Genomic DNA, 25,220 nt, shown 5'->3' with positions numbered 1-25,220 from the left:
ACTTGGTGTCCGAGTGTCTTCACGTCGTCCGGTTACCACAAGGACCGCGATGTCATCCAGACAAAAGCAGAAATGCTCTGCCCCCCCCTGCTCAGACGGTTTTACTCAACGCCATCCTCACTTCTCTTTTCAAGCTCCATCACGCCATTATTTGCTTGTGTGGCTTGTTCCACATTTGTGTTGCCGGGGGACGAGGGGGGGGGACTTGTCGGCTTGCTCCTCTCCTCAAGTCGTTTGTGTTACTATCAGTAGCCACAACAGGTCGAGCCGCACCTCCTCCAAGTATTTACTCTACAAAGTACTGCTGTATTTGACAGAATTGGAATAAAATACTTCGAGACCAAACTGAATCAGCCATATAGACACATGTATTTCTTACTGCAAAGGGAACTGTAGTATTTTTTTTTAAAATAAAACTAGAACTGAAATGGATTCAGTTTGTTCCCAGTCTGGTTTTCGGTGCACTCTGGTCTCGCCCTTTCGGTGGTGTCGACTTCAACATGATCCCAGCCACCTGCACCTTCTTAGCCTGAAGGTACAGTCACACCAAATGCGCTAAGCGCCGCCTCTCACATCACTTAAAAAAAGTTTTGTCAGTGGAAGGGTAACATGGCAGATCAGAGAGAGCTTTTTCTGTTAGCTCCTGAGGCTGAACACAGCGGCCGCTGTACTTCCTGTTCCGCGGCTTCTCACCGTAGAAGCTCGACTCTGATTGGTTCATTTTCGTCGCGCAGATTGCGTCTGATGTGAAAGTACTTTTTACACTCCAATATGTTGCGTGTACAGCCTCGCACGAGCGTAAAACCAGTGGTTTGTTGATAAATATCCCGTGAAAGTTCGGTGGGTCCAGTCACGACACGGATGCAGCGATAACAACCTCCCCTTGCACATGTACAACCCCAACCCTGTCTCTGCTGGCTGCATCCGTTTGAGATTCTTGTCGTATCAACATCATCTCTCCTGTCTGCACTTGACTCGCCCGACCTGCGCTCTGACTCCAGCTCAGGTTGGAGCCTCACCGCCGTCTTTTTCTTTCGATCGATGAGGTTCATTTCTTACCACTTCCTGTCATTGATATTCTGTGACAGTGGGAGAAAGATGAGTCATGGACGTCCTCCTCTTTAATCTCAGGAGGAAATGAGTGCGGAAATTAGCAGCAAACACACAATAGGTTGAAAATAGTCGGGTGACCTCCTGAAGCTGATGCTCCAGAGTTCACTACACTTCTGCACACAAACATTATTATCATTCTTCCCGCTCGGATCCTCCCACTTCCGCCCCCGAACCAGTTTTTTGACATGTTTGAGTCGCGGCGGCTGTCGAGATACGACACAGGATTCCAGGTCAAAGGTCACTGGCCGTTTCTCCTCCAAATGTATCATGAGTTGGTGATTTTTTTTTTTGTTTATTTTTGGTGCGACCCAGGAGCGTTCGTCATCTGCTGGACGCCCGGGCTGCTCACCCTCCTGCTGGATGGACTTCTGGGGAAGGCCAGCCACGCCAACGCCTACGAGAAGTTCTGCCTGGTCATCGCCGAGTGCAACTCCCTGGTCAACCCCATCATCTACTCCCTGCGAGACCACGAGATGCGGAGGACGTTCAAGTGGATCTTGTGCTGCTTGTGCCAGAGGAGGGACCAGCGGAGGCGGGGTCCCATCGAGATCGACTCGCTGCCAGAGGTATGAAACTCCCGCACAACTGCTGAGGAACAAGTGCAGTGGAGACCAGCTTAACTTTGAATCTAGCCCCTGCATCGCATATGCGGCTGAATCACAGGGGCAGCAACCTATTTAAAGAGGTCCAGACTTCTGCAGCTCTTCTGAGGGACAACCAGGAAACACTCCATAGTGGGTGCTCTCTGAGGCCTCCCCCCACTTCTTCTGGAGAACACTCGTGCTTCCGTTTGTTCCCGGGTACAAGGAAAATAAGAAAAACCTCCTGAATGTTTGACTGTGGACGAGCAGAAGTGCTCCAAGTCATGGCCAAGCTACAGGTGTTTGAGAGGCCTGCAGTGGTCAGGACCTTTTTAAGTGGGTCACTATTCTGGCCCCAGGTTTTTTCCTTTCTTGATCAGCTCAGTCTGTGATGGACTGGGTTTTTTTAATGACTTAAGGCTAAAAAAAAGCCGATTTAATGCTTTTATCTAAACATATCTGAAGCTTTTCTTCACCAATACAGCTGGTAGTAAGACATTGTCCCATATCCATGAACCTTCTCCTCCTCCTACATTCTTCTTTGTAACTTTCTGCTTATAATTTATGAGGGATTTTTTATTTGTATTTATTCATTTATTTATTTGGGGGTGGGGGTGATGTGTAGTGACGTCACACAAAGAAGGAGGGCGCCCTTGAGCCCCGTCACTGGAGATCCGGCTCAAGTAGTCACAAAAAGTGGCTTGAAACTATCATAAAGTGACCAGACTGATTTAAATTGTGAAGAAAATCTACGTAGAAATCAATTTTACTATATTTCAGAGCACTTCTTAGGAAGTAGGCAGCGTGTTGGCCATGATAAATAATGGAATTCAATTCATTTCAATGGAAAAAAATGGTCAAATTCCATTGCTCTCTTTCCTCTCCAGGACTGCGAGCAGAAGATGGAGGACAAAGACGCCAGCGTCAAAGAAGACAGATGGACACTCGGGACATGACGGCGGCCGACAATAAAACATTTGCAGTTCATTTTCTTTTAAATCCATCCTGTTCTCCGTGGAGTTGAATACAAGAATATAACCATGAGGTGGTGCAATCTCTCCTTTTATTACATTTGACTATCACAAGAGCGTTTGTGACAAATTATAAAATCAAACACTCCTACAATCTGAAATCAAATACTGGAAAAAAAAAATCACACTAAATCATTTTTATTAATTTTCTATTAAGAACACTACAATTTGTCATATTCTTCCTTTTGTTTACTCTGTCTAGAACAATTCTAAAGTTGAGGTATAAAAGGAGTTCATACAGACTCGCAGGTCTGGAAACAGTGGGGGTTATATACAAGAGATATGGAAAGACAGAGGTAGAGAGAGGGGGGGTAAATACAAGGAAAAGAAGTGAGATACAAATATGCTAATAAAAAAAGAAAAACTGGGGTTTAGTCGGCTGGATGGTGCTGTGGGCTCGGGGTGAAAGGAGGGGGTCACACTTGCATAAATGTGTTTTTTTCTAAGCTTTTAAGTTGGTTAAAAATCCGTTATGAAGCCGTTCCATGATGCATTCAATTCCACAGCAACATCCAGCCGATCGTAAACGCCCCCACTTCCATCTGGTTATGTAACAAAACAAAACATTAAAAATGGTTATAGAGTGAAACAAGAGTTAAAAGAAACCCGGCATCTCAAACCAACATTTTTATAAAAGGAGAAAAGAAATACTGGAACATTACACAAACTGTACAGTGACATCCATTACAACAGGTAGAAAAAAAAAACAAAAACAAAAGGAGGGAGGGGCTTGATAATTTGGTGTGGCGTTAACATTTGTCGTAAAATACAGTCGTATGAACCGCGATGAGTAACAAAACTATTGGATACACCGTGACCAGCTTTTGTAACATATGCTTGGCGATTAAAATCTTCATAAGGCGTCACCTTACTATCAAAAATGCACTGTAGTCAACAAAAGATTATGTATAAAATAGTTCCATAGAATGAAAATTCCCCCCCCCATGGTAAAATGTTTCACTACACCCAGTGCTGCCTCTTTTTTTTTGGTAACAGAGGAGAGAAGCCCTTGCCCAATCGGCCGTTCAACTAAAGACAGTACGTGTATAAACAGGAAGTTGAGGATTAAAACCGGAGCGTTTTCGTCCAAGAGGTGCTGAACTGCACACTGTCAAGTGTGAGGCGACGGTCTTCGCTACGCCACAACAAAACCCGACATCGGAAAGAAAGGGAAAAAAAAAAAAAGTTTGAGGCATAACAACACCACACGGACACGGATACAAACAGAACTCCCTCCTCTCCTCGAACTGAAAAGGCGGCGGTGCGCCGACTTTCAAGAGACACAGAGTAGCTTTTATTACATTTCTGAACGTGGTATTTTTGGTTTTGGTACAAAAGAAGGTGTCAACAAGCGTTTCCAGATCGCGTGGTAGAAGCACCCGCTCTTCGTGATGCTTAAAAAACAAAAAGTTAGTGGGCGTCGACCAGTTTGACAAAAGAACACTGTACACACACACACCCACGATAAATGATGCACTTTTTCCTTTTTGGTCTGACTGTTATAGTTATACCCTTTTATTTTTTTTTAACCTTTTTTTTGTGGAACAAAATTTAAAAAAAGAAAACAAAAAATCGATCCTAAAAGTCTACATGCATGGAAGACGGTCACGTTTCTAAAATCATGTTCGTCCCAATGACACACGTCGCTGCCCCACGGCGTCTCGCCCTTCCAGCTCATTTTTGGTGGCGGCTGGTGCATCCTTGGTGAAACAGCATTAGAAAATAGCCTACAATCAAAGAAACTAGTGGACAGAAAGCAAGAAGTTAGGTCGACCAGCTCTACCGAAACCCTTCTTATCGGTTAGTCCCGCCCACGCTCCTCTGCCGTCCCGCCTCCTCTCGCTGGTGGTCCCAGAGCGAGGATGCTAACTTTAGTGCTCCACGCTCGGAAGGGGCGGTGCTTCTGAGCGTCGCTTGAGAATGAAACACAAAAGCCGATGAAAGACGGTTGCGGGAGTGGACTACTGGGGCAGCACTTTGGTACGAGCAGAGGTGAGCAGAGCTCCCTGGTGATCCGTATCGACGGTGTGGCCGTCAAGAGCCAAGGCTTCAAGAGATACAGGCAATCACACACAGTTTTCCAAAGCAAAAAGGGGTCGAGTGCAGAGGTCGACGGCACATTGACAAGCTGTGTGGAGACTGTGTGGAGTTAACGTGCATATACACACAATGTACAGACATCTACACAGCCAGGTCAGTGGTTTTCAAAAAGACGGTGGAGAAACCCTCCAGAGTTTGTTCAAGCCGTGGGGTAGGAGGGGGGCAACCCCCGGTGGTTCCTGTGGTCCAGCACAGAGTGAGCTTATGAGACGGGAGCGTTTTTCGCACGGCTGTCCGGTGGAGAAGAGGGAGACGGGGGCGAGACCGGAGAGTTCGGAGCTGAATCAGTTGGATGTGTCGGAGTGGACGCTGCCAGGAGGGCCGGGAGGGGAGGTGACCGAGGGGGGGTTGGGGGTGTCCTGCCAGCTGTTAGCCTGAAAGAAGCCGGAGGAGATGGAAACGCCATCAGAGCATGATAAACCGAACGATGAAAAAGTGTTTTGGTTACAAGTAGTGGTGGCAGTTCATTATGATTAATAAATTACAACAAAAATGTAATTTAATTTCATTTAACAGTTTGCTCTCCAGACAACAGGGAACCTTTGTCAGTGCAGGAGTTCCTGGTCCAGTGATCACACTGATGCACAAGACACGTGGCAGCTAGGATGATAACAACAACAACAAACATGGAGGAATACCTGAACCAAAGCAAACAAAAGCATCTGTTTGCTTTGGTTCAGGGGTGTTTTTCTACACAATGGTCAGGGTTTCCACTACTCTGAATGGACTTGAAATTCTTATACAAATATTGTCAAGACATTAAAAGAGCTTTAGTTTCAATAAGGTGATATAAAAACTTGAATATAGCCACCATCCTGATTTATTGTCAAACTGATGCAAAATAAACAATATTTTGTTGTTTTTGTTGCACCTTCTGAGACTAGCTTGCAGCAGGACTTTTTTTTCTGGTTAGAACAAAACTTGTTCCTGAGCATGAATCACCGCATGCCTTGTATCATTTACCTGAGTCATTATCTGTTTTTTTTTTTGTTTGCTTAACCAGGTATGTGATGAACAAGTCGACGCACGTCAGATATTGTCCGGTAAAGTTTTTCACAATTCCTTTTAACAACAGAGCATTTCTCGGAAGTCTCTGTATTAAAAATGAGATTGAAATGACAGTATTTTCCAGATTATAAGTCACCATTAGTTTCACTGGTCCTGCGACTTGAATGTATTCAGCCAAAACAGTTTTACTGAGAAAGAAACCCTAAGAGAAACAACAAAATACTACCGCGGCACACGGAACTATAGTTCTCTGGTGCCACCTGTTCTGCTGCAGGTGAGTGACATTTCTCTACTTTTCATGATAAAAAGCTGATATTTTCACTGTCATCAGAGAAATAAAAAAAAACACTGCCGTCTTTCTTAGTCAGCTAGCTTCCTGACTTTGCTGGAAGACCATGGTGTAACCACTTTGTCCAACAGATAAAAATAGAAGTTTTTTTCTTCTTCATGAGGCATTTTTGACCGGTGTGCCTAATAATCCAGATGCCACAAACAGGATAAAAGCTAACTTTGTCCTTTATCTGCTGTATGGAGGGTGAAGTGACTTACATCCAGGCGAAGGGGGGTGTAGAGGCCACTACCCGACAGCTCCTCATAGCCGCCCGTCAGGTGTGTAGCATGGTGCAGGGTATCCACCTGTCACGACACAAGCCACCACACAATTACCGTAAAGTTCTGCGACCGTCTTCTGCGGCTCAAGTCCACAGACCTCTGCTGTTTACGTCAGAGCGGTAAACAGTGGAGCTCTGTGAAACCACTAGTTTGCTCTATAGGGGAGGATTTGGATACAAACAGGGAAGACGAGGATCTGAGGTTTGGAGGTTGAAACCCAGGATTTTATGTAAGAGATGTTTCCACCCAGTCGGACAACGTCCTGTGTGCTTCAACACTCACCGGATTGTTCAACATCAAAGGACACAATGGGTTCTTACCGTCAACTGAAAACTGAATTGGTTTAAGTGAAAAGCATTTTAAGGCTAACAACAACCGCTAAACGCCGCGTCCCTAAGAGCTTTGTTATATGTTAAGGCGAGCAGCTTTATAAAAAAAAAAAAAAAAATCCAATGAGATGACAGGGTCAAAGGTGAGGTCAGGACTGTAGGGGAAGTGGAGGTCGAAAGGATCTAGACTAGGGGTTGGTATCCAGGGAAGCTATTTCACTGTGCTGACTGGCAGTGAGGTCCACTCTGCAGCAGTCCTCAGTGCATACCTGCTGCTGTAGAGAGGGGGCGATGCTGAGACCCTCCCCGTTGAGTATACGCAGGCCGAGGTAGGAGTCGCCTGTGTGAGACAAACTGGATGACCCTGATGACCCAGTGGGCAAATATAGCCAATAGCCTAGCAGCCCCTGGCGCTGCGCTCTGAGGTCAAAGTTAACCACCGGTGCAGAACACTGACAGCGTAAATAGCAGAACATTCCCTGGTAATAACTAGCTGGGACGGATGGACTCCAGTAAAATAAACTCACAGAAGAAGCTCATGGAAAATGTTGAGCATCTGTTGTTCAGTTTGGCTCTTTTATCAATAGACAGCTCCTATTTTTTTGCGGTAGAATATGAAAATCACACATTTATTTCAGCAGATAAAAGTCCTCATGGGTTTGGAGGAACCACAGCACTGAGCGCTCTCTACACTGTGTGGAATAATGTGTTGCATGTGTGTACTCCGCCATTCAGTTTCGAGAGTTGTCTTGACAACAAGAAATAAGAAAGTATCAGGAAGCGCGAGGCTGCGTTTTGTACCTGAGTTGGGTGTTGCAGGAGAGTTGGCTTGGCTAGCTTGCGCTGACACGTTGGCTGCATCCACAGCTGTCTTTACGGCGTAGAGGTTGGCTTCCTCCTGGAACTTACCGATGTTCTTTTTGTAACGTATTCTCTTGTTTCCGAACCAATTGGATACCTGGAAGAGGGGTCGGTGTCAGGCATGAGGACGTAGCCTTCATGAAGAACACCAAACAGGAGAAGGCGTTTACCTGAGAAACGGTGATCCCACACTTTTTGGCCAGTTCCTCTTTCGCCTCCTCACTGGGGTAGGGGTTAGACAAATGGGAATAGAAATACTCGTTCAGCACCTCTGTGGCTTGCTTGTTGAAGTTGCGCCGCTTGCGTCTGGAGGAACAAACGAAACGGTAAATATATATTGGAATTGGAATTCGTCCGAAGAGCGGTGTTTTCAGCCGACCTTGCGTCGAGGAAACGTGAGCGCAGGATCATGACGGCCTCGCAGGTGCTCTGCTTCAGCTGCATCTGGATGGAGCTGAATTTGCGGTGGATGATGGCCACCATGCGCTCGATCTCCTTCGGAGAGATGGGCCGTGTGCGGGACTGCTCTCTCAGCAGGTTCATTACGTGGTTGGTGAACTCACTGCAAGCCTGTTGAGGAGATTTGGTCAAAAACAATGCCGGCCTTGGTTCTATCTAGAAACAAATACAGAGTTGATATTCTCCACATCCTTTTGTGCTCGTACCTGCTCGTACTTCTCCAGCTCAGAGTGATATATTTGGCGAATCTGAGCGAGCTTTGCTCTGTAGTCGGAGTGTTCGATGCTGCTGTCGGTGGGTGAGCCCCCTGCTGCCGCCGCGGCTGCAGCTGCTGCGGCTGATCCTCCACCTTTCTCTGGCCCGGACACACCCTCCGCAAGCAGCATGTTGTCCAGCCTCATGATCTGGGGATCTGGGGGGTCCTCCTCCTGCACGCCTCGTATACTCAGGACTGAAAGGAAGAAGAAAAAAAGGTATTTATTTTTATGAATTATCCTCCTCTTTGCCTGATGACCGGCTTGACTGGAGAGGCTGCACCTGAAACATTTGGCTGTGTAATGACAATGTGTTATGTAAGGGAAGCAGGTAGGTGACCCGGCAGGTTCCTTTAATTCGCGTGAACAAGAAGTAACAGGAAACAACTAAACTCAATGTCATTTCACTGGCAGTTGTCTCAGTTTGTCCTGCATTAACATTTTTTTGTTGCCAAGAAAAGCTTGTTCTTTGAAAAGTTCCTCCAAAAATAACAGACTGTGCATTCGGCCTTCACAAAGTGAGCCAGGTCAGACTGCTCCAAGTGCACTGGACGCTGCTGAAATCCAAAGAAGCGCAGCCCTGTCAAACCAATCGTGTTTCTCCCTTGAGACAGCGTCATGGACACCTGGCTGCATGATGAACAGACCAGGCGAGTTCCTCTAAATCAACAGCAGAGGGCAGTGCAGTCTCGCAGTGAAGGGCTGCCAGAGATAACTGCATGAGGCATGGGACCAGTAATGGGAGCGCATGTGCTGTCACTATGAGCCCCAGTGGCCATAAGTATAGTTATCAGTTGCTGCTCTCCAACACTGTATTATAGCAGGACCTCTGTCAGCCTGCAGTCTCACTCTCATCTCTCTCTTCTGCACTACACATCGCTCTCTGTTGCTGAAAACTTTCTTTCGTACACTCGCATCATTTTATTTTTCAAGGGAGAATGATTTGCGATCAAACCTTAACCTTGGTCAACTGAATGAATAAACATATGACAGTAACATAGTGGGTTGCTTAAAAGAGGATCAGCAACAACATTTAATAAACTAACAGTTTTGTTAAAAAATATTTGAACGTCAGAGCTACAACAGAAGAATGTAAACAAGACTAGAAATATTGTGGTGTGCATTTCAGTATCTACACAAATTCACTCATTTTCATTCTTAAAGTCTGCTTTTCTTTAATACAACTGATCATTTCCACCATATATTTTTAAACTTCTCATTGAAAATATACCATTAATGAGTTATCGTCACTCTTTGAGCGTCCACTGTTTATTATTCTTCACAGCCAAAATCATAACTCTAAATGAGTTTCAATTTATTTAACACTTTCATAAGTGATGTGTTTCAAAATTATCAGGGGGTAAATTTCCCACATCGTTGTTTGCGATTCTGGCAGACCCAGGTCCTTCCTGCTATCTTCTCATGTCCCACTCTACATCATAGAAGCAAGAACACCCACTCAAATACACAAAAAAAAGAGTGTCTAGTCATTCACTGACTGAACTTCAGCCGCTGAACAGCACCAAAGGCTTGTAGCCCACACAGATCATCGACATCTCTCAGGGCAATAGTTTCAAACAAAGAACTGCTGCAACTTTGCCCAACTTTTCTTGATACGTGAACAGGTCTCTCCATTAACGGTCTTCTGTGGCGAAGCGTCCAACCCCCCCTCCCCTTTTTTCTTGTTCCTTCTTGCCTGTTTCTTCCCCTCTGCTTGGGTCTCTTCTCTTTCCAACGCACATTCCTGCTCGGCTGCTCCCCCATCTTAGGGCTCAGGAATGCACCAGACCCTGCCGCCTGAACTAATGACCCTGATTCGCCCATCTTTTTTCCCTCCTCTTTCTCTTAGCCTCTCGTCATTTGCAAACCATTTTCTGTTTATCTTATGACAACAAGCAGTTGGTTGAACCCCAAACAGACGGGACCACAAAAGCTTCATCGTCGTACGTCAACTAGGCTCCAGTTTTTCAAACTGTTGCGGCGCTATCTGCTCTTTTTAATAGAAGTCCATCTGACCTCCAATGTAGAGGGCAACTGTAGCTTTTCAAGCTCCTCACTCTGCCCTCCTCCCTTTTGCCCCTACCTCATTATGGCCCCCAGCTGTAGCCTAATGCCCCCACATTCCCCTAATTACTCCAATTAATCTGTGATTACCCGCAGTTGCACTCATGCACAGTCTACTGGTGCGGTGGTGATATAGCAGCTGGGAGGTAAGTTGGGATGATTCACACATGATCTGAATCACTAAGGCTGAGTCGACTGATGAACAGAATACCAGACCAGACTTTTTAGTAAGAAAATTCGACTTCAATATAGTCAAGACGGTAAACTCGTATCTCCAGCAGAAAGGCAGCTCAGAACCAACGGTGGACTTGCAAAGCTCTCAGAAATAGCATTATGCAGCAGCCTAGCAGGGCTGTGTGGCACGGAGAGACGAAGCGAGCAACATACACTATGAAATATTCAGGGTATCCAGCTGGGCTTTCACTGCATACATAATCATTCTCATTTCTGTATCAGCAATGTGGAGCGCTGTACAGACACAACAGCAGGTATATAAGGTGGGATGAGAAGGGTGAACTGCCTAACCAATACAGTAGCGTGCTATTAACTGTAATGTCTTCCACACATAGGGATAGATAAGACTTAAACGCAGTCAGTATATCATTGCTCAGCTCACAGCACAAGCTTTATCCTTGTCTGTCTTTTCCCTCGCTCGCATCCCCTTTTTCACTCCATCTCTCCCCCAACACACATCCCCTCCCCCTCCCTTTCAGTGCACCCCCCCGCCCGCCTCCCCCCTCTGTTCTCCATTTCAGTCGAGTTCTCCATGTGAGCCGCAATCCCTCATGCTGTCAGCCCCCCCCTCTCCCTCTCTCTGTAGACAGACAGGATTAGCATTTTAATTGCATCAGCTCCCTTGGGTATTCTCAGCCTTTCACTGGGAGAGAGCAAGGGAGCGGGAGAGAAGGATAGCGAAAAAAAAGGGGGAAAAGGTAAGGAGAAAAAGAGAGGGTGGAAGGAGAACCAAGGAGAATTGGGGAAAAAAAGGAGGCAGGAGAAGATATGTGAGCGAGAGAGAGAGAAAGACAGAGTGAGCGAGAGAAAGAGCAACTACAGGATTCAGAGTACAGAGCCGAGCCAAAAAAAAACGACTGTGAAAACATCAGTTTTTCATTTCATTACAGAGGAAACATAGTTAAAAAGAATAAGGGAGTAACGGTTTTCCTCATCGAAATATGCAACACGAAGATGCAAATAAACTTCACTCTGAATAAAAAACTCATGAGTGGCTTGAACCAGAGGTGCAGCTGGTTTACATGTTTACGATCAAACATTTTCTACATACAATTCATGCTAATGCTGGATATTGACTGCCCAACTGAAAGCCCATACCAGTCACACTCTAGCAGGATAAGAAGTTGACTCCAGTAAGAGAAATGAAGGAACGATTGTGACATTTCCCATTTAACTTTTGTCCAAATGAGCAGAAATAAACCTCTTTTCTTTTTCTTAAAAAGCGGGTTTCAGTGGAGTGCAGTCCACTTCATGAGTGCAATCCATATGTCCATCGCTACTTTAAGCAGCTCACGCTAATCGGCATCTGTTTGGGTAACTGACTAAGGTTCTGCTGCACGCAGCCCCCCACTCTCCACCACACACACACACACACAGATTAAGGTGTGAATTGGACAGCTCACACCTTTGACTAAGACAACACTTCAGTCCAACACATCATTAATCAGCCCTTAATTAACTAAGGAGAAAATGAGACACCAGAGTGATAACAACCCAACACCGTCCGAAACAATCATACACAAACAGTAGCACAAGCACTGACAAGTACAAACACACAACACTAATGATAGTTGGAATATTTGGGTTGCGACTTAAACAGCATTAATGTCAGGCAAAGATGGATCGCCTTTATCTTGACTGATCTTAAAGTATCGCTCTTGAAACTACAATTTAATTTTATAGATGTACGTCAAATTGAAACAAATTTGTGGCTTAATTTTCACTCTCACTTTGAAAATATTATGTTGATATATTATATATTACGACAGCGCAAGTGTTTGGTTCGGGAATTCAGTGTTTTCTAGCTACCATCGTGAGCATGACATGACATAACCAGACATTAGAGGATTTTCTTTATGGAACATAAAAATGCGTATCAATAGGATTGTGCATTCCATCTAGTACAAACGCAAGTAATCTGAATATTGTAAATGACACACTAAAAACCTTTTTAGCAATTAGAGGTTAAAGAGCTCCTTAAAGCTCCATGCAAAAATGTATTTCTGTGCTAAATGGATAAAGCTGTGGGGGGCTTGTCACAATGCCCAGAAGAAAGGCGGAAGACAGCAGCAGACTACTCTGGTGTTCACCTGGTTTAACACACTATAGCGTCCAGGTTTTACCATAACCTGCTTGTTTAACATGTTAAAATACATATAATAACAAAGTAATTAGTTAGAAAATATATATTGTTGTCCAATCTGAAGTTTGGAGACAGACACAAAAACATTTTAGTAATACACTGCTGTAAATGAACCAAGTTCAATGGTAATGATCACAACCAAAGCGGACCAAAAAAGAGCTGCCATTATTAGATGCAACAATATACACGCACACGCATGTGTCCAGTCTCCAACAGCGAGTCTGCAATTTATTGAATATTCTCAACAGTAAAGAAGAGCAAAACATCAGTACACAAAAAAAGCAGAGAGGAATAACTACTGACTGACACCAGTGTGTACCAAGGTGGCATTACACATTCATCAAAATTGTTATAGACATTACGACTGTCTCACACACACACACACACACACACACACGTGTCACTCCAGTGTAGTTCCCCCTCCTGAGGAAGATGGATAAGTGGAAGAAATTTTGGAAATGTCACAGGAGGATGAAGATGAAGGGCACCTAAGCAGGAGGCTTGTTAAAGCGCTGCTAGGATCTTCCCCCAGTCAACTCTCATCAGGCCAGCTGCCTCCTGCGCTCATTAGCACAGACTCTTAAGGAGCTCCTAAAGACTTTGTGAAAAATGAACGCTCATTTGAGAGGTCGTTAATTTGCACTGTTATGCAAATTAGGTGGCAATTAAGCAATAGATCAGAAGAGCAGTGCCCATTTATAACAAGTGAACAAGCATAATGACACAGTCAGATGGTGTCAGACGGAGCTGAGGCTGCGCGGTCGCTCTGAACAGCTCCGCTTTACAAGTTTAGGAAGGAATTGAATCACTCAGAGAACGATGCACAAATGGTCAGCAGAACAATTTAGATTCCCTTAAAGGTTGTCCTTATTTCACCCGGAGCTCCCGAGAGCTTTTTATATGACTGGTTTGTTGACAGAGATATGACAATACAAGAGACATATGTCACTGATAAAAACACACATTATTCTTATTCTATTCAAATTTTGTCTCAAGAAAGACAAACAATGTTGCTAAACTATCAGAAGTATCACAAACCTTAAAAAAAGATGTGACACTCAGTATTTTTAATTAACTGATACATGGGAAGGGGGTTGTTCTCCACCCCTCCCCTCGACAACGGTCACCACCATCTGATGTATCAATCTCTCAGCTGCATTCGTGACACGGTGTGGAATATACAAACATCATGTCTGGAACGACAGTGTGTGCTTTTACTGAAGGCTGGAAGACTCCCATCAATTGTAATTAATCCATAATTAGTCAGGATTAGGATCTGGGCTCAAACACGCTCCCACCCCTCTACCACCAAACTATGCCATCCAGCTGAGACTACATTTACATATCTTTAATTAAAGAGATAGTCCCTTTAACAGGAGAGCCTGAAAGGATGCATTGGCATACTAAGAGGGAGATAAAGATGACATGTAGAGGCAGGAGGAGCCGCACCATGGGGGACCGGGCCATTTGTGTTGGCTCACTCAGTGGACCCCAAGTGCCACATGAGACATAGAAATTGAGTCACGGCGTCTTTTAAAATGTAGGAATATGATTCAGACCGATTTTAAAACGTAAAACCAAGCTAATTTACAGCATTAGTACCGGCTTTATTGTATAATATGTTCAATAATTAGCAAAAATATCACTTCATTTTAGGTTTGGTTAGGTTAGGTAACTTTATTGTCAAATACGCTACAGTACAAGACATATAGCATGGATGAAATATCTGTTCTCTCAGACCTGGACGACATGACATAAAAATCACAGAAGTATTCTGGAGAAAACAGTCACCTTAAATACTTGATTTTGACTAAACAAGAGGTCACATGATGATTGTTTGACATGAAACTGAGTCAGGATTGTAAACAAAGTCTTTAACCATTTAAACATGCAAACCTCCACAGTGCAAATGGCCTGAAGTGAACGTACACTGCCTAAGAGTAAATACCCCTGCCAGCACTCCTATTACATCACCGTGCACACATTTCAGCAATTGGTAGGTGAGGAATTTGAATCGACCTGAAAACACGATGAGACGTCAACACTGATTTCTACTGTTCAATATTGACATTTTCATGCAATGTTCATATTGTAATACGCCAGAAAAAGGTCCTGAGAACAATATTTCGACTATGTGTTTAATTTATTCAGAAGGTCAATGACCTCATCACAGTTAAGATGAGATAAGATTTCCCTTAATTGTCTCACAGGTTAAGGGTTTTTTTTTAATGCTAAGCACTCAAGGGTTATCATTATACCTCCTGAGATAAGCAGCTGTCAATGGTGTCTCCAATGACTCCAATTTCTAATGCGATTAGACTATACATCAGCGTCCCATGTCAATAAGCAAACCCACAGTTCCTACAGGAATAAGACCACATGGGGAGGTATTCTGGCCCACACACCATCAGGAAGAGGCTGAAGGTTGAGGTGCTACGCTTCCCTGGTTTGAGCTGGGGGGTGGTGCGTCTGTCAGGGCCAGGGGTCTGTGTGATATTAGCCGTCTGCCAATCTGGCTTGGAGAATGGACATCAAGTAATTACTCCTGCTCTTACTGCCTCATCAATCTCCTTGTATCACTCCTGCTGCCCCCCCACCCCCAAACACTATCTTTTTCATTCTCTTCTGCAAAGTGGTGGAGCGGGGAGGGAAAAAAAAAAACATGAAGTGGGAGGACACGTCTGGCCACAAGAAAAGTTCTTTAAAAGTCACGGAGGTCATTTTGCATGACCCCAAATGTCGGATAGTATATTTGAGAACCATATATTTCATTTGACTGGTTTTATGTAATTCGACTACCAAAAACTACTGCTTAAAAAAAAGAATAACATAAGGGCTGAGGAAACATTTAAGCTAAAGTGGAAAGGGCTCATCTTGTCTCTGACTAAACAACTGGTTTCACATAAACATGCCTGGTTTAATACCATTAACATCTTCAAAGGGTCTTTTGGTTACTGTGATTGTATTGAAATGTAAATTTTGAAGGCAGAATAATAAAAACAAGAGAGAAATCAGAGAAAAAAACACAAAAAAGATGAATGAGGTGGTGAACTTAAAAATGTAATTTTTAAAAACAACAGTTCTGTCACCTTATCATTTAACTGTAACCCGTATAAAGGACTCTTTAGCACACATTTTTAAACAAAAAGTTGACGCCTTTGTTAAAGATTTAGGAGTGAATGATGGACTGACATTTACATATTATTTTCGAGTTTCATTTTAGTGTGTTCCATCCAAATGCAGGGCAATTCATTATGGGCTCAGGTCAAATGCAAATATACTTGAGAACAGCAGCCTCATTTGTGGGTTTTAATGTGACAGTCAATTTAACCTGATGACAAATTAGCTTTACTAAAGAGAAGTCAATTATAATGACAAATAAAATCCCCACCATAACAAAGTCACAGCTGAATTCTCCTTCCTTTACGTATAAAAAAATACAATAACTTTTTTAATGAAGACATTTGAATTTGTGTGTAATTGCAGTGTTGAATTCATAATACTGTTGTCATTTTACATGTAAACTTCATTCATGCAGTGCATGAATGACCACTAACAAACACATTCTTGGATGACCAATTGAGGTCAGCCAAGAGATGGGTGTTGAAATAAATGTGTACCATGAGTGTGCACTATGCATTGCTGTCTACAAGCCACAAAACTACACATTGAGGCTTTTTATATTTCAAACCCATCCAAAAATAAACTGGGACTATTCAGGGTTGAAAGCTGGTGACAGAAAAGAGTGACTGACAAGACGCCCCGTTGTTATGTGTAAAAGAAAAAGAGAACATTAAAGTAAATAAAAACACCTCAAACATGCCCAAACTTAATGAAAAACTTCTGAGGGTAACCGCAGTGGCTTGTGAGGGATTTTGGCATAAGCTGTCCCATTGCACCAAGAGCTATTTTTGCAGCAAATACCCATGAGAGCAGAGAAGGAACAGAACATAGTTGAAGTGAAGCCACTAGCTCTCAACTCTGATCATTTCATGTCTCTCTGCGACGACTTTTTTTTGACTGTGCGCGCGATGAAGTATTAACAAGAATCAAATTTCGTGCACAATTGATGAGGTCATGTTTAACGTGAGCCCTGCAGACGACGTAGGCGCTGTTAGAAAAATGGGGGTTCTTTGCGTTGGTGATTCAGGGGGAAGATGGGGGTGTACTGGCATTTGCGCAGAACATTTCCGTTACAATGAAAACAATCTAACCAACTGCAGCACTCAGAGGAATTCACCTCCCATCCCCCATTCCCTGCCTCCCCTCCTCCTCCACCATTACATTTCCATATCAAAGCCTCTAGTTCAAAGCAAGTCTTCTCTTTCAAGAATGGGAGTAAGGCAGAGGGAGAGAAGGGGAGAGGACAAGACCCAGGCAGTCAGAAGTACACCCTAGACTGAGTCTGCTTTTATCCTCGCACAGTGCGCTTGTTGGAGTGCAAGAGACAGACTTGTGTGAGGAGCTCTTCATCATTTTCCCTATGTTTATATACGGTGTAAATTTGGGCATAATTGCACTTTATGGGTCCTACAAAAGCAGTCCAGAGAAGCCTAATGACATTCCTTCAAGCCTGCAGGGGGTCACACAGAGAAGTGGAGATGCCAACCAGGTACACAGAAGAGTTGGGAAAGCACTGCATGGCAGATGGCCAGCCGAGCACAAAGTGAAGCATACCTATATCTCATGTTAGCACTAGAAAAAAAGTATTCTGCCTTGTGTACTATACAACTACACAGACTTTCAGTCTACTTGGCTGCTAGGCTAAATGTGAAAATCAAAGTGAATGGCATTAGGGTAAATAAGACCACTGGTTGCCTGGGAAACTGTGTACCCTGCCCCACTCACTCAAGCCTAGCCTTTACTTTTCTCCAATCACTGGAGAGCAATAATACATTATTGACAAAGGGCCACAACAGGCAGCAGTGCAGCATTTTCAAATCGTATTTGAACAAGAGAGGTTCTCTGTTTGAAGACACACAAGGCAAGAAAGAGAGAGTAAAGCACATGGGAAGACAAGTAGAGGAAGAGACTGGCAGAAGGGGAAAATTCAAAAGCCGCCCCATTCCCAGCATCATAACCATCAATCTGCCAACCGTTCTAGGCTTCCTCCTTTGAAACAGACTAGAATTTGTCAGAGCGCTGAGTTGAATAGCTAACCAGATGGAAACAAGTGGCTCTTTTTATTTTGAATGTTTTAAGTAGAAGGAAATCTAAATTATTTACCACCAAGTGTCTAATGCAGTGGCTTCCATCTTGATAAATGACCACTCAGTCACAACCAAACATTCTTTCTGCTATTGTAAAATAAAGATATTGTCACATGCACACAATTTAGTCAGTTAACAATATGACCCCCCCCATCGCCACTAAAACTGCAGTTTTTGGTTGGGAGTTGTTCATCGTCTGCAGTGGTCAGTACCTGGCGAACGAGTGAACATCATCATGGCTTATTAAGTAGATCAGTTAATGTATTGCTAATTCATGTAAAAGGTTATGTTGGATCTGATGTATCACTTTCAACATGTTTTGTTTCACGCCATGTACTTTTCGGGATTGTGAACTGGCCACGACAATCCAGTAAGAAAAATGTCATGACAAATGTAAATGTAATGTATGTTTAAAAATTTCTTTAAAACCTTTAAACCATAAAACCAACCTGCAGTAATCGAATTCCAATTAATTATTTAATCTACTATTATGATGTGAGCAAATCCCTCAAGCCTGTATTTACTGTATGCAATACAGTATATTATAAACTGGCAGCCTAAGTTAAACAGATAATAAACATAATTAACCCATTTGTTGTCTTACAAATCTGTGACTATACAAAATATTAATGGTTTGTTGAAGACTTAGTGTATTGACAGTAAATACAACTGAAATTCATTTTTTACAAAGGTTGAACACAGAAATGTAGTGTATTTTGGTGGACAAAAAAATCACTGCTCTCTTTGATAATAAACAATCTCATCTCAATTGTCTTTCCCTGGGATATAAAACATGAATGAACTAAGTTATTTTTCACAATGAATTTTGCTTTGTTTTACATAATAAAAAACAAATGTCTGCTTAGAAATAAATACAAAGTACATGTTAATGACCGTCTTTCATGTGCGATGCACTGCATGAACATAGATGAAGAGTCGATCATACCTGCTTATGAATTAAGTCCCAAAATAAATGTCTTGTGATAACTTTCATTCAACTACGAACATCCTATCACAACATGAAAGAGTGTGGCTTTCTTTACAGAGAAAAGTCTGAGTTTAAAATCAGTGCAGACTGTAGAACAAAAAGAAAAAGTGTAGTCGAAACTTACCCGTCTTCTCTTTGATCTCACAGAGAACACTGAAGAGGGCTGGTTTCATTCTGTGACAGTTCAGGGCATGTTTCCTGTAACAGGGAAGAGAGAGTAAGAAGAGGGGAATGCCGAGAGGATTTTTAATAAAACAAACCTTACACGGTTTATTTCGTGATCTTCAATTTGAATGCTTAAAATAGCCTTATGAGTTGTATCGAGAGTATCGATAACAAGCCAAAAATCAAGGTCAACACTGATGAAAACATCAGCACTGACGTGTTACTTTGGAGAAAATTGCTTGCCACAGACTAAATTAAAAAAAATCAATTAATGACATTTTTATAAATTATTTACTGTCAGAACGAGTAGATTTTAATGAAACATGCAAAACAAGGAGCCCTCCCAAACACGTTGCTTTCAATACACTTTCACAGCACAACACAAACCCATAAATCTCACCAGCTGTTGTTAATCCTAATTAGGCTATTAAATGAAATGGCACTTTAGTCATTTTAACAACTGTTCTGTGTGCATCCGCTGCATTTGAGGAATTAAGTGTAGGATGGTTATTTGCATCAGTTAATGGCTTTTGTGACATATTTCACGGATAAGTTTAAATGACAGATATCTGGAAGGAAAGCGTTGAAAGACATCACGGTTTTACTGACACATACATTCTTCTGTTCAGCTTTTATTAGCCAGGGTTTTCTTTCAGTAGTCTTTAGGGTTTAGACTAGATTTTGATCAATCTTCTTAATGTTTTGGACGAAGAAGTCTTTGTTTTATCACGTGCCACAGATCCTTAGAGCAAGCATTTCAACAAGTTACAGAATAATAACATTTGCCTCGGCCCAGTGTTCACGTTCGCAGGGCAAAAATGATACCAGCGGAAAGCATTCCAAAATAAACATGACATTTTATAATCACCTGACGTCAATTAGGTCCCAGATATCATGCAGGAAAACACACATAATTACTTGAACCAGAAAGTACTTCGACCAGAAAGCCAAAGTGTCTGCATGTAATTTGTCTCGGCAGACCGCAACAAAAAAAAAAAGAAGCTCAAAACAGATGCTTTTTCAGCTGCATTTCCCCCCAAAATTCACAATCGTCATCCATTGTTACAAACCCTCAAAATGATCACCAATGGAACATCACAGACATCCACGAATGAAAATGATTTGGCTACACCTGACCTCAACACCAATTCCAGTTGTATGTGTTCCACTATGAATTGAAGGGAATGTGATCAGATCATTACCTGAAAGATAATCTCGCATATGAGAGATTTCAGGAGATATGTGTCTGGTTTATCAATTGGCTGACTAATTTTGTCACTGCTGGATTTGAGTTGGGGGAGGGCTGCCATTGGCATGGAGGGTATGAGCAGGAGGGGGGGATAAGGTGCTCATGCGGTCCTGTACTGACCTGTGCTGGAAGTTGACTGGCAGGCCACCCCCTGCCGTGCCCCCCCCTGCTCTCCCTCCCTCTGTGGGGTCGTCTGATCCACCCCAATGCGCCGGCGAATCCTCTGGCCAGCATCTAAACATATGGCAACAGGGTGAGAGGATGAGGGCGCGTGGTGTGCATGAAGTAGACTCCACAGCACCAAGTTCCAGCACTGCCCTGACCCATCTACATCCCATGACAGCGGCACCCAGGTGGAATGGTCCCATGTGCGCCACCCAATGCTTAAATTCCAATGAAATAGCTGTTTATGAAAGACGCCTCGCAGAAATCTAAAGTCCAGGAAGTCATGTACATATGCGCCTACACATAACTGCCTTTTGTGATTCTGTGGGAAGTTCACAAATGAGGTATAAATCAGTAACATCCGACTGACTTGAAGCCATGCTCTCAGCAACAAAAGCCTGCCGTTCCCTCAATAAATATTTCATCACCCAAAGCGCCATTATTGATGAATAAATTTCATATTGTTACCCCAAGAATTTCAACTGCACATGAAATACAATTGCTAACACATTTCCTCAAACTAGAGAAACCTGAATTCTTCCCAGAACTCACCAGGAAGACATTAGTTATAAAGTCGACAGGCTTTGATGGAAGTTATGAGCAACACAATGGGTAATTCCCATTCAGACAAACTTTTGAATTTCTTTAAACAGTCTCGCTAAAATATCAGTTGTTGTTTGTGGAACGTTTTTGTTCCACTCTTTGAGATTTCTCCCATCAGCAAACCATCTTGTTTACTGAAGAAGAAAGAACTTAGCAGCGAATCCGGACACAAGATCTGATGAAGTCCTCTATTTTTTGCTGAAGTAAAGGTAGTATTGAAGTGAGAGCTGTTGGTGAAGTATCATCCCTCCCCCTCACCACCACCTCATTAATAGAAACTCGATTTGCGGACAGCTGCACTCGCGTACACATTATAGGAGAATTGATTGCACCCAGCACACAATGAAAAGGATGAACACCAGGGAGGGAGGGAGTGAAAGAGGAGTGAATTAATTAAGAGAACCAGGTGGTCAAATGTTGGGTGGAAAATCACTAGCTAATGACACATCACACTGTGGCCACCGTCTTGCAGTGGACGGTTTTCTTTTGTTGAAATAGTGACGCTTCATCTGAAACTGACCTTATGCTCCCTGAGCCACATGGCAGATGAGTGCAGGCAATTCACTCTTTGCGGTGCACATTCTCTTCAGTAATCACATGCAAAAACACCCCAAACAAAATCAGCAAAATGAAGATGCAAAGTGGCTGTCTTATTAATGTGAGATTTATATTCATGTTTTTGAAGCTACTTAAATCTTTGTTATGCCAGAGTAACACAGAGGATGTAGTTAGATGTTGCTGAGACCCAACTTGAATTACACATGCAACTAAAGCTTAAAACAGAACTGCTTGAAACACAGACATTCTTATCCAGAAAATGTATATATTTCTACACATATTAAATCCATCCTTTTTGTTAGACAAAGGTTGTTCTGGATCGTACCATTTTTTTTTATACATTGAAGAAAATCTATATAAGTATGTAATGCATGTGCTTTTACAATATAATAATGGATGGAATGGAACTTTTAGTGACAAAGAATGTTTTCCGCGCGTGTAATTGTGCTCAGTTATTATAAAGCAGCCAATTGGGGTTTACTACAGAGTTGTATTAATTGTTTAATTACGCAGTAATCTACGTAATTGTGCCGTGAAAAGTCCGTAATGGACACGAAGACATTTTTCAGCTCAGCCATCCCTCCAGGAAAATGGCTCTCCGCGTCTCTTACCTGGCCTGTGCTTCGTCCAGGCTCTCGTCTGTGATGGCCATTATTTGCTGTAAGATATCTCCTATGTCTTGCTGAGGTTGGCCGAGGGACTGCTGTTTCCTGACCGAGTCTGGGTCACCAACGTCGCCTGGCTGTAGTCCACCGAGTCCGGTGAGACCCGTCATCATCCTGGTCTGGTCATCCATACTTTCAAAGAAAACTCGCCGCTTTCCTTAATCGAAGAATACACACAAATAGCTAGCCTGTTAGCAAGCCTGAAAACTCTTCTCCGCGACGAACCATACACCTATTCGTGCCCTGCGCGACGACGACGACCGAAAAACGCCTTAGACTCGTTGTCATGAAACAAATCAAAAACATACGCCTATCATTTGCGTGCGTTTGGCCGAGCAATTCCAGTGCGCGCGGCCGGGCCAACGTTAGCTCAGCGCGGAGTGAAAAGCTAGTAGCTCCGAGCCAGCAGCAGCAGCAGCAGAGCAGCAGGGACACACATGCACGGGCTGGGGGAGCTGGCCGACAGCGCCTCGCTCATTTTGAAAGCAAAACGGGAAAAGACGGACTAAAATCGTACTCCAGATCAACCCTCGGCTTCAAATAAAAACAAAGCGAATTAGACCGGACTCAGGCGGAAAGCTTTTGCGGACCGTCTGGCTCCAATCAGAAAGCTGCTACCAAAACAGAGCACGGCTTGCCATTGTTGTTGCTGTCGCGCGAGTACGTGCGATGTTCTGGACTGCGCGAGCGCGGCGCCGTCTTGCGCTGACCAGTGAACTCAACGTGAGCTCAAAGGGTGGGTTCTTATCAGCATTTCAATAAAACGCTCTGCAGCCATTAATAGCTGATTTGAGCGGCGTTCTTTGACTTCTGTAAATGGGCAGTAATAAGCACTTATTCCACTGTACTAAGTCAATAACACCGTTTTAAATGGTATTGTTGTGTTGGATTATCTTCACTGGTCCTTCTTGTACCGGAAATGTTAATATACAATAATTCATTGATTCTATAGTTCAATACATCTCAATATAAAGGAGATTATTTTATCATCTAGAAGCATATTTATCATTTTAGATAAAGTCACAGAGCCTTTTCTGTTGGGCTCCTCCGTTCTGCAACATTCTGCCAGATAAGATCTGAAACAGAACATGTACCTCCACCTTTAACACTGCTAAATAATATGCTTGTATTTATGTAATGCTCTCCAAACTTTTTCTTTCTCGCTTTCAAGGACGAGCAAGTCTAAACATTCTTCCCTTTTCTGCCTGTAAAGCACTTTGTGGACAGCATTATGAGAAGCGAATTATTATTATTACACTATAAGTATATTGTAGTTTTCATAGGTTTCAGGGAAAATTGTTGACACATGTACTTTGCTTCGTAATAGGACTATCGACTAGTTTAATAGTAGACTGGTCAACAACCATCTTAACTACTAGCAAACGTATCGGCGTATGACATGTACAGGTTGATAAACGGGTGTGATTGTTGTGACTAGTTGTCAGAAAATAGAAATGTCTTGATGATCAGTCAACATGATATGTACGGGTTGACGTGCCTTGTCTGATTATTGTAAATGGTAAAAACTTGTATAGTGCAAATTTAATATTTGAATTCCTGAAATGCGGTTTGTTGCCCCACAAACATTTTTGTTGATTCACAAAGTTGACAGGCATCAAATTTTCTGCCACTGAAAATGACTTTACAGGTACGTTATAATGTCGATTTTGTCAAGCCATGAGCATTTCATTGGTTCGATTCCATAAAAAACATTTATATTGTACCACTTTTGGCCATATATTCAGCTAGAGTTGAGGCATCAGAAGAAGTTTCCTTGCCAGAATGCAGGGTTTGGTCGTCCGACTTGAGAGTGGGATCTCACTGGGCAACATCCTTATCCCAGGCAAATCTGTTGTGGAGAGAAGTCGCAGCCCGATTCCAAGTGATGATCTCTTAATCAACTTTGCCTAATGAATGAAACACATTTCACCATATGGTTGTTCATGACCAGACTGTAGGTAGGGGCTTCTTCCACCCTACCTCAGCCTTCCACGGGTGGGAAAATTAAAGTTAAAATATATGTTGAAACCATTTTTTTTTCTTCTATCAATAAAATGTATTCCAGACTGTCTGTTGCCTTAAATTGTGTATGTTTCATCAAAACATATATAATATAATCATTTGTCTGTGTCCGAAGTGAAATCCAAACCAGAAATATTGAAACTGCCCTGATGTAATCTTTGTCACTTCAACAGTTGTATCCAAACATGGATTCACTGATATTCATCAGTTTGTAAAATAGTACAAATTCACATTCCTACCAACCGCCTCAAAACAAAACAGACCAACCTAAGCCCAGATGTTCAAAATATCTCATCCGTTTTCTGTATGAAAATGTTGACAGCATAGATTGAAAACAAGTGTCCTTGTTTTTGTTTTTTGCAAACTAGGCAACTCTGCTGTAGTTTATCACTCAGATCACAGAGACAGCCTTTCAAGACAAATGGCTGGTGGAATGGATGTGGAGAAGAGCAGCAGCCCGGCAGAGCTATACCGAGAGGAGATGATGGGTGTGCATGAGGTAGTAGGATCAAACTGGCAGTGCTTTATGCTGACTCTCCACACATCTATCCGCCACAATATGTGCCTAATCAATCTGAAGTTGAAGACGATAATAGAGCAAACTAAACGTGATCATTTGTTTTCCTATAAAAGGCAATTTTGTGTTTACTATAACCATGTAAAGTTCCTTGTTTTTTTTATAATAATTTACCAAAAGCTTGTCCCATTTTATCACTACAATGAGAGGTTGTTTGGCTCCTGAATTTCAAGGCAACGCTACGGTCAACAGCCTGTAATTACATTATAATTACACATCATTGTCAATA

At 42.8% G+C, this 25,220-nt stretch overlaps 2 protein-coding genes across 6 annotated transcripts in view; one reads left to right on the top strand and one right to left on the bottom strand.

Annotated features, from left to right (window-relative positions):
* lpar2a (lysophosphatidic acid receptor 2a) overlaps positions 1 to 3,104 on the top strand; it is a 4,773-nt gene extending 1,669 nt beyond the window's left edge. Inside the window, exons 3-4 of one of the 2 annotated variants that reach the window (XM_053851283.1) lie at positions 1,426 to 1,679; positions 2,582 to 3,104. In XM_053851283.1, coding sequence (XP_053707258.1) covers positions 1,426 to 1,679; positions 2,582 to 2,650 — 323 coding nt within the window. In that variant the 3' untranslated portion in view covers positions 2,651 to 3,104. The remainder of the gene's footprint in view (positions 1 to 1,425; positions 1,680 to 2,581) is intronic. The other variant, XM_053851282.1, reaches the window with a different exon arrangement.
* On the bottom strand, positions 2,741 to 23,053 carry pbx4 (pre-B-cell leukemia transcription factor 4). 4 transcript variants are annotated; one of them, XM_053851278.1, is made up of 10 exons: positions 22,339 to 23,053; positions 20,522 to 20,635; positions 19,112 to 19,185; positions 8,301 to 8,545; positions 8,015 to 8,205; positions 7,806 to 7,941; positions 7,576 to 7,732; positions 7,044 to 7,114; positions 6,383 to 6,469; positions 2,741 to 5,199 (listed from the first exon to the last, which is right to left on the bottom strand). In XM_053851278.1, exons 1-10 carry the CDS (start codon positions 22,521 to 22,523, stop codon positions 5,110 to 5,112), a joined length of 1,350 nt encoding a protein of 449 aa, XP_053707253.1. In that variant the 5' UTR covers positions 22,524 to 23,053; the 3' UTR covers positions 2,741 to 5,109. The 4 variants fall into 4 exon arrangements, with proteins under 4 accessions (XP_053707253.1, XP_053707255.1, XP_053707254.1 ...); XM_053851280.1 differs by lacking the exon at positions 7,044 to 7,114; XM_053851279.1 differs by lacking the exon at positions 20,522 to 20,635.
* Between the last annotated feature and the right edge of the window lie 2,167 nt (positions 23,054 to 25,220).

The sequence above is a fragment of the Synchiropus splendidus genome, chromosome 19, assembly GCF_027744825.2.
Source record: "Synchiropus splendidus isolate RoL2022-P1 chromosome 19, RoL_Sspl_1.0, whole genome shotgun sequence".
Taxonomy (NCBI): domain Eukaryota; kingdom Metazoa; phylum Chordata; class Actinopteri; order Syngnathiformes; family Callionymidae; genus Synchiropus; species Synchiropus splendidus.
Note: the sequence above shows the minus strand (reverse complement) of the source record. Positions and strands in the feature narration are given on the sequence as shown.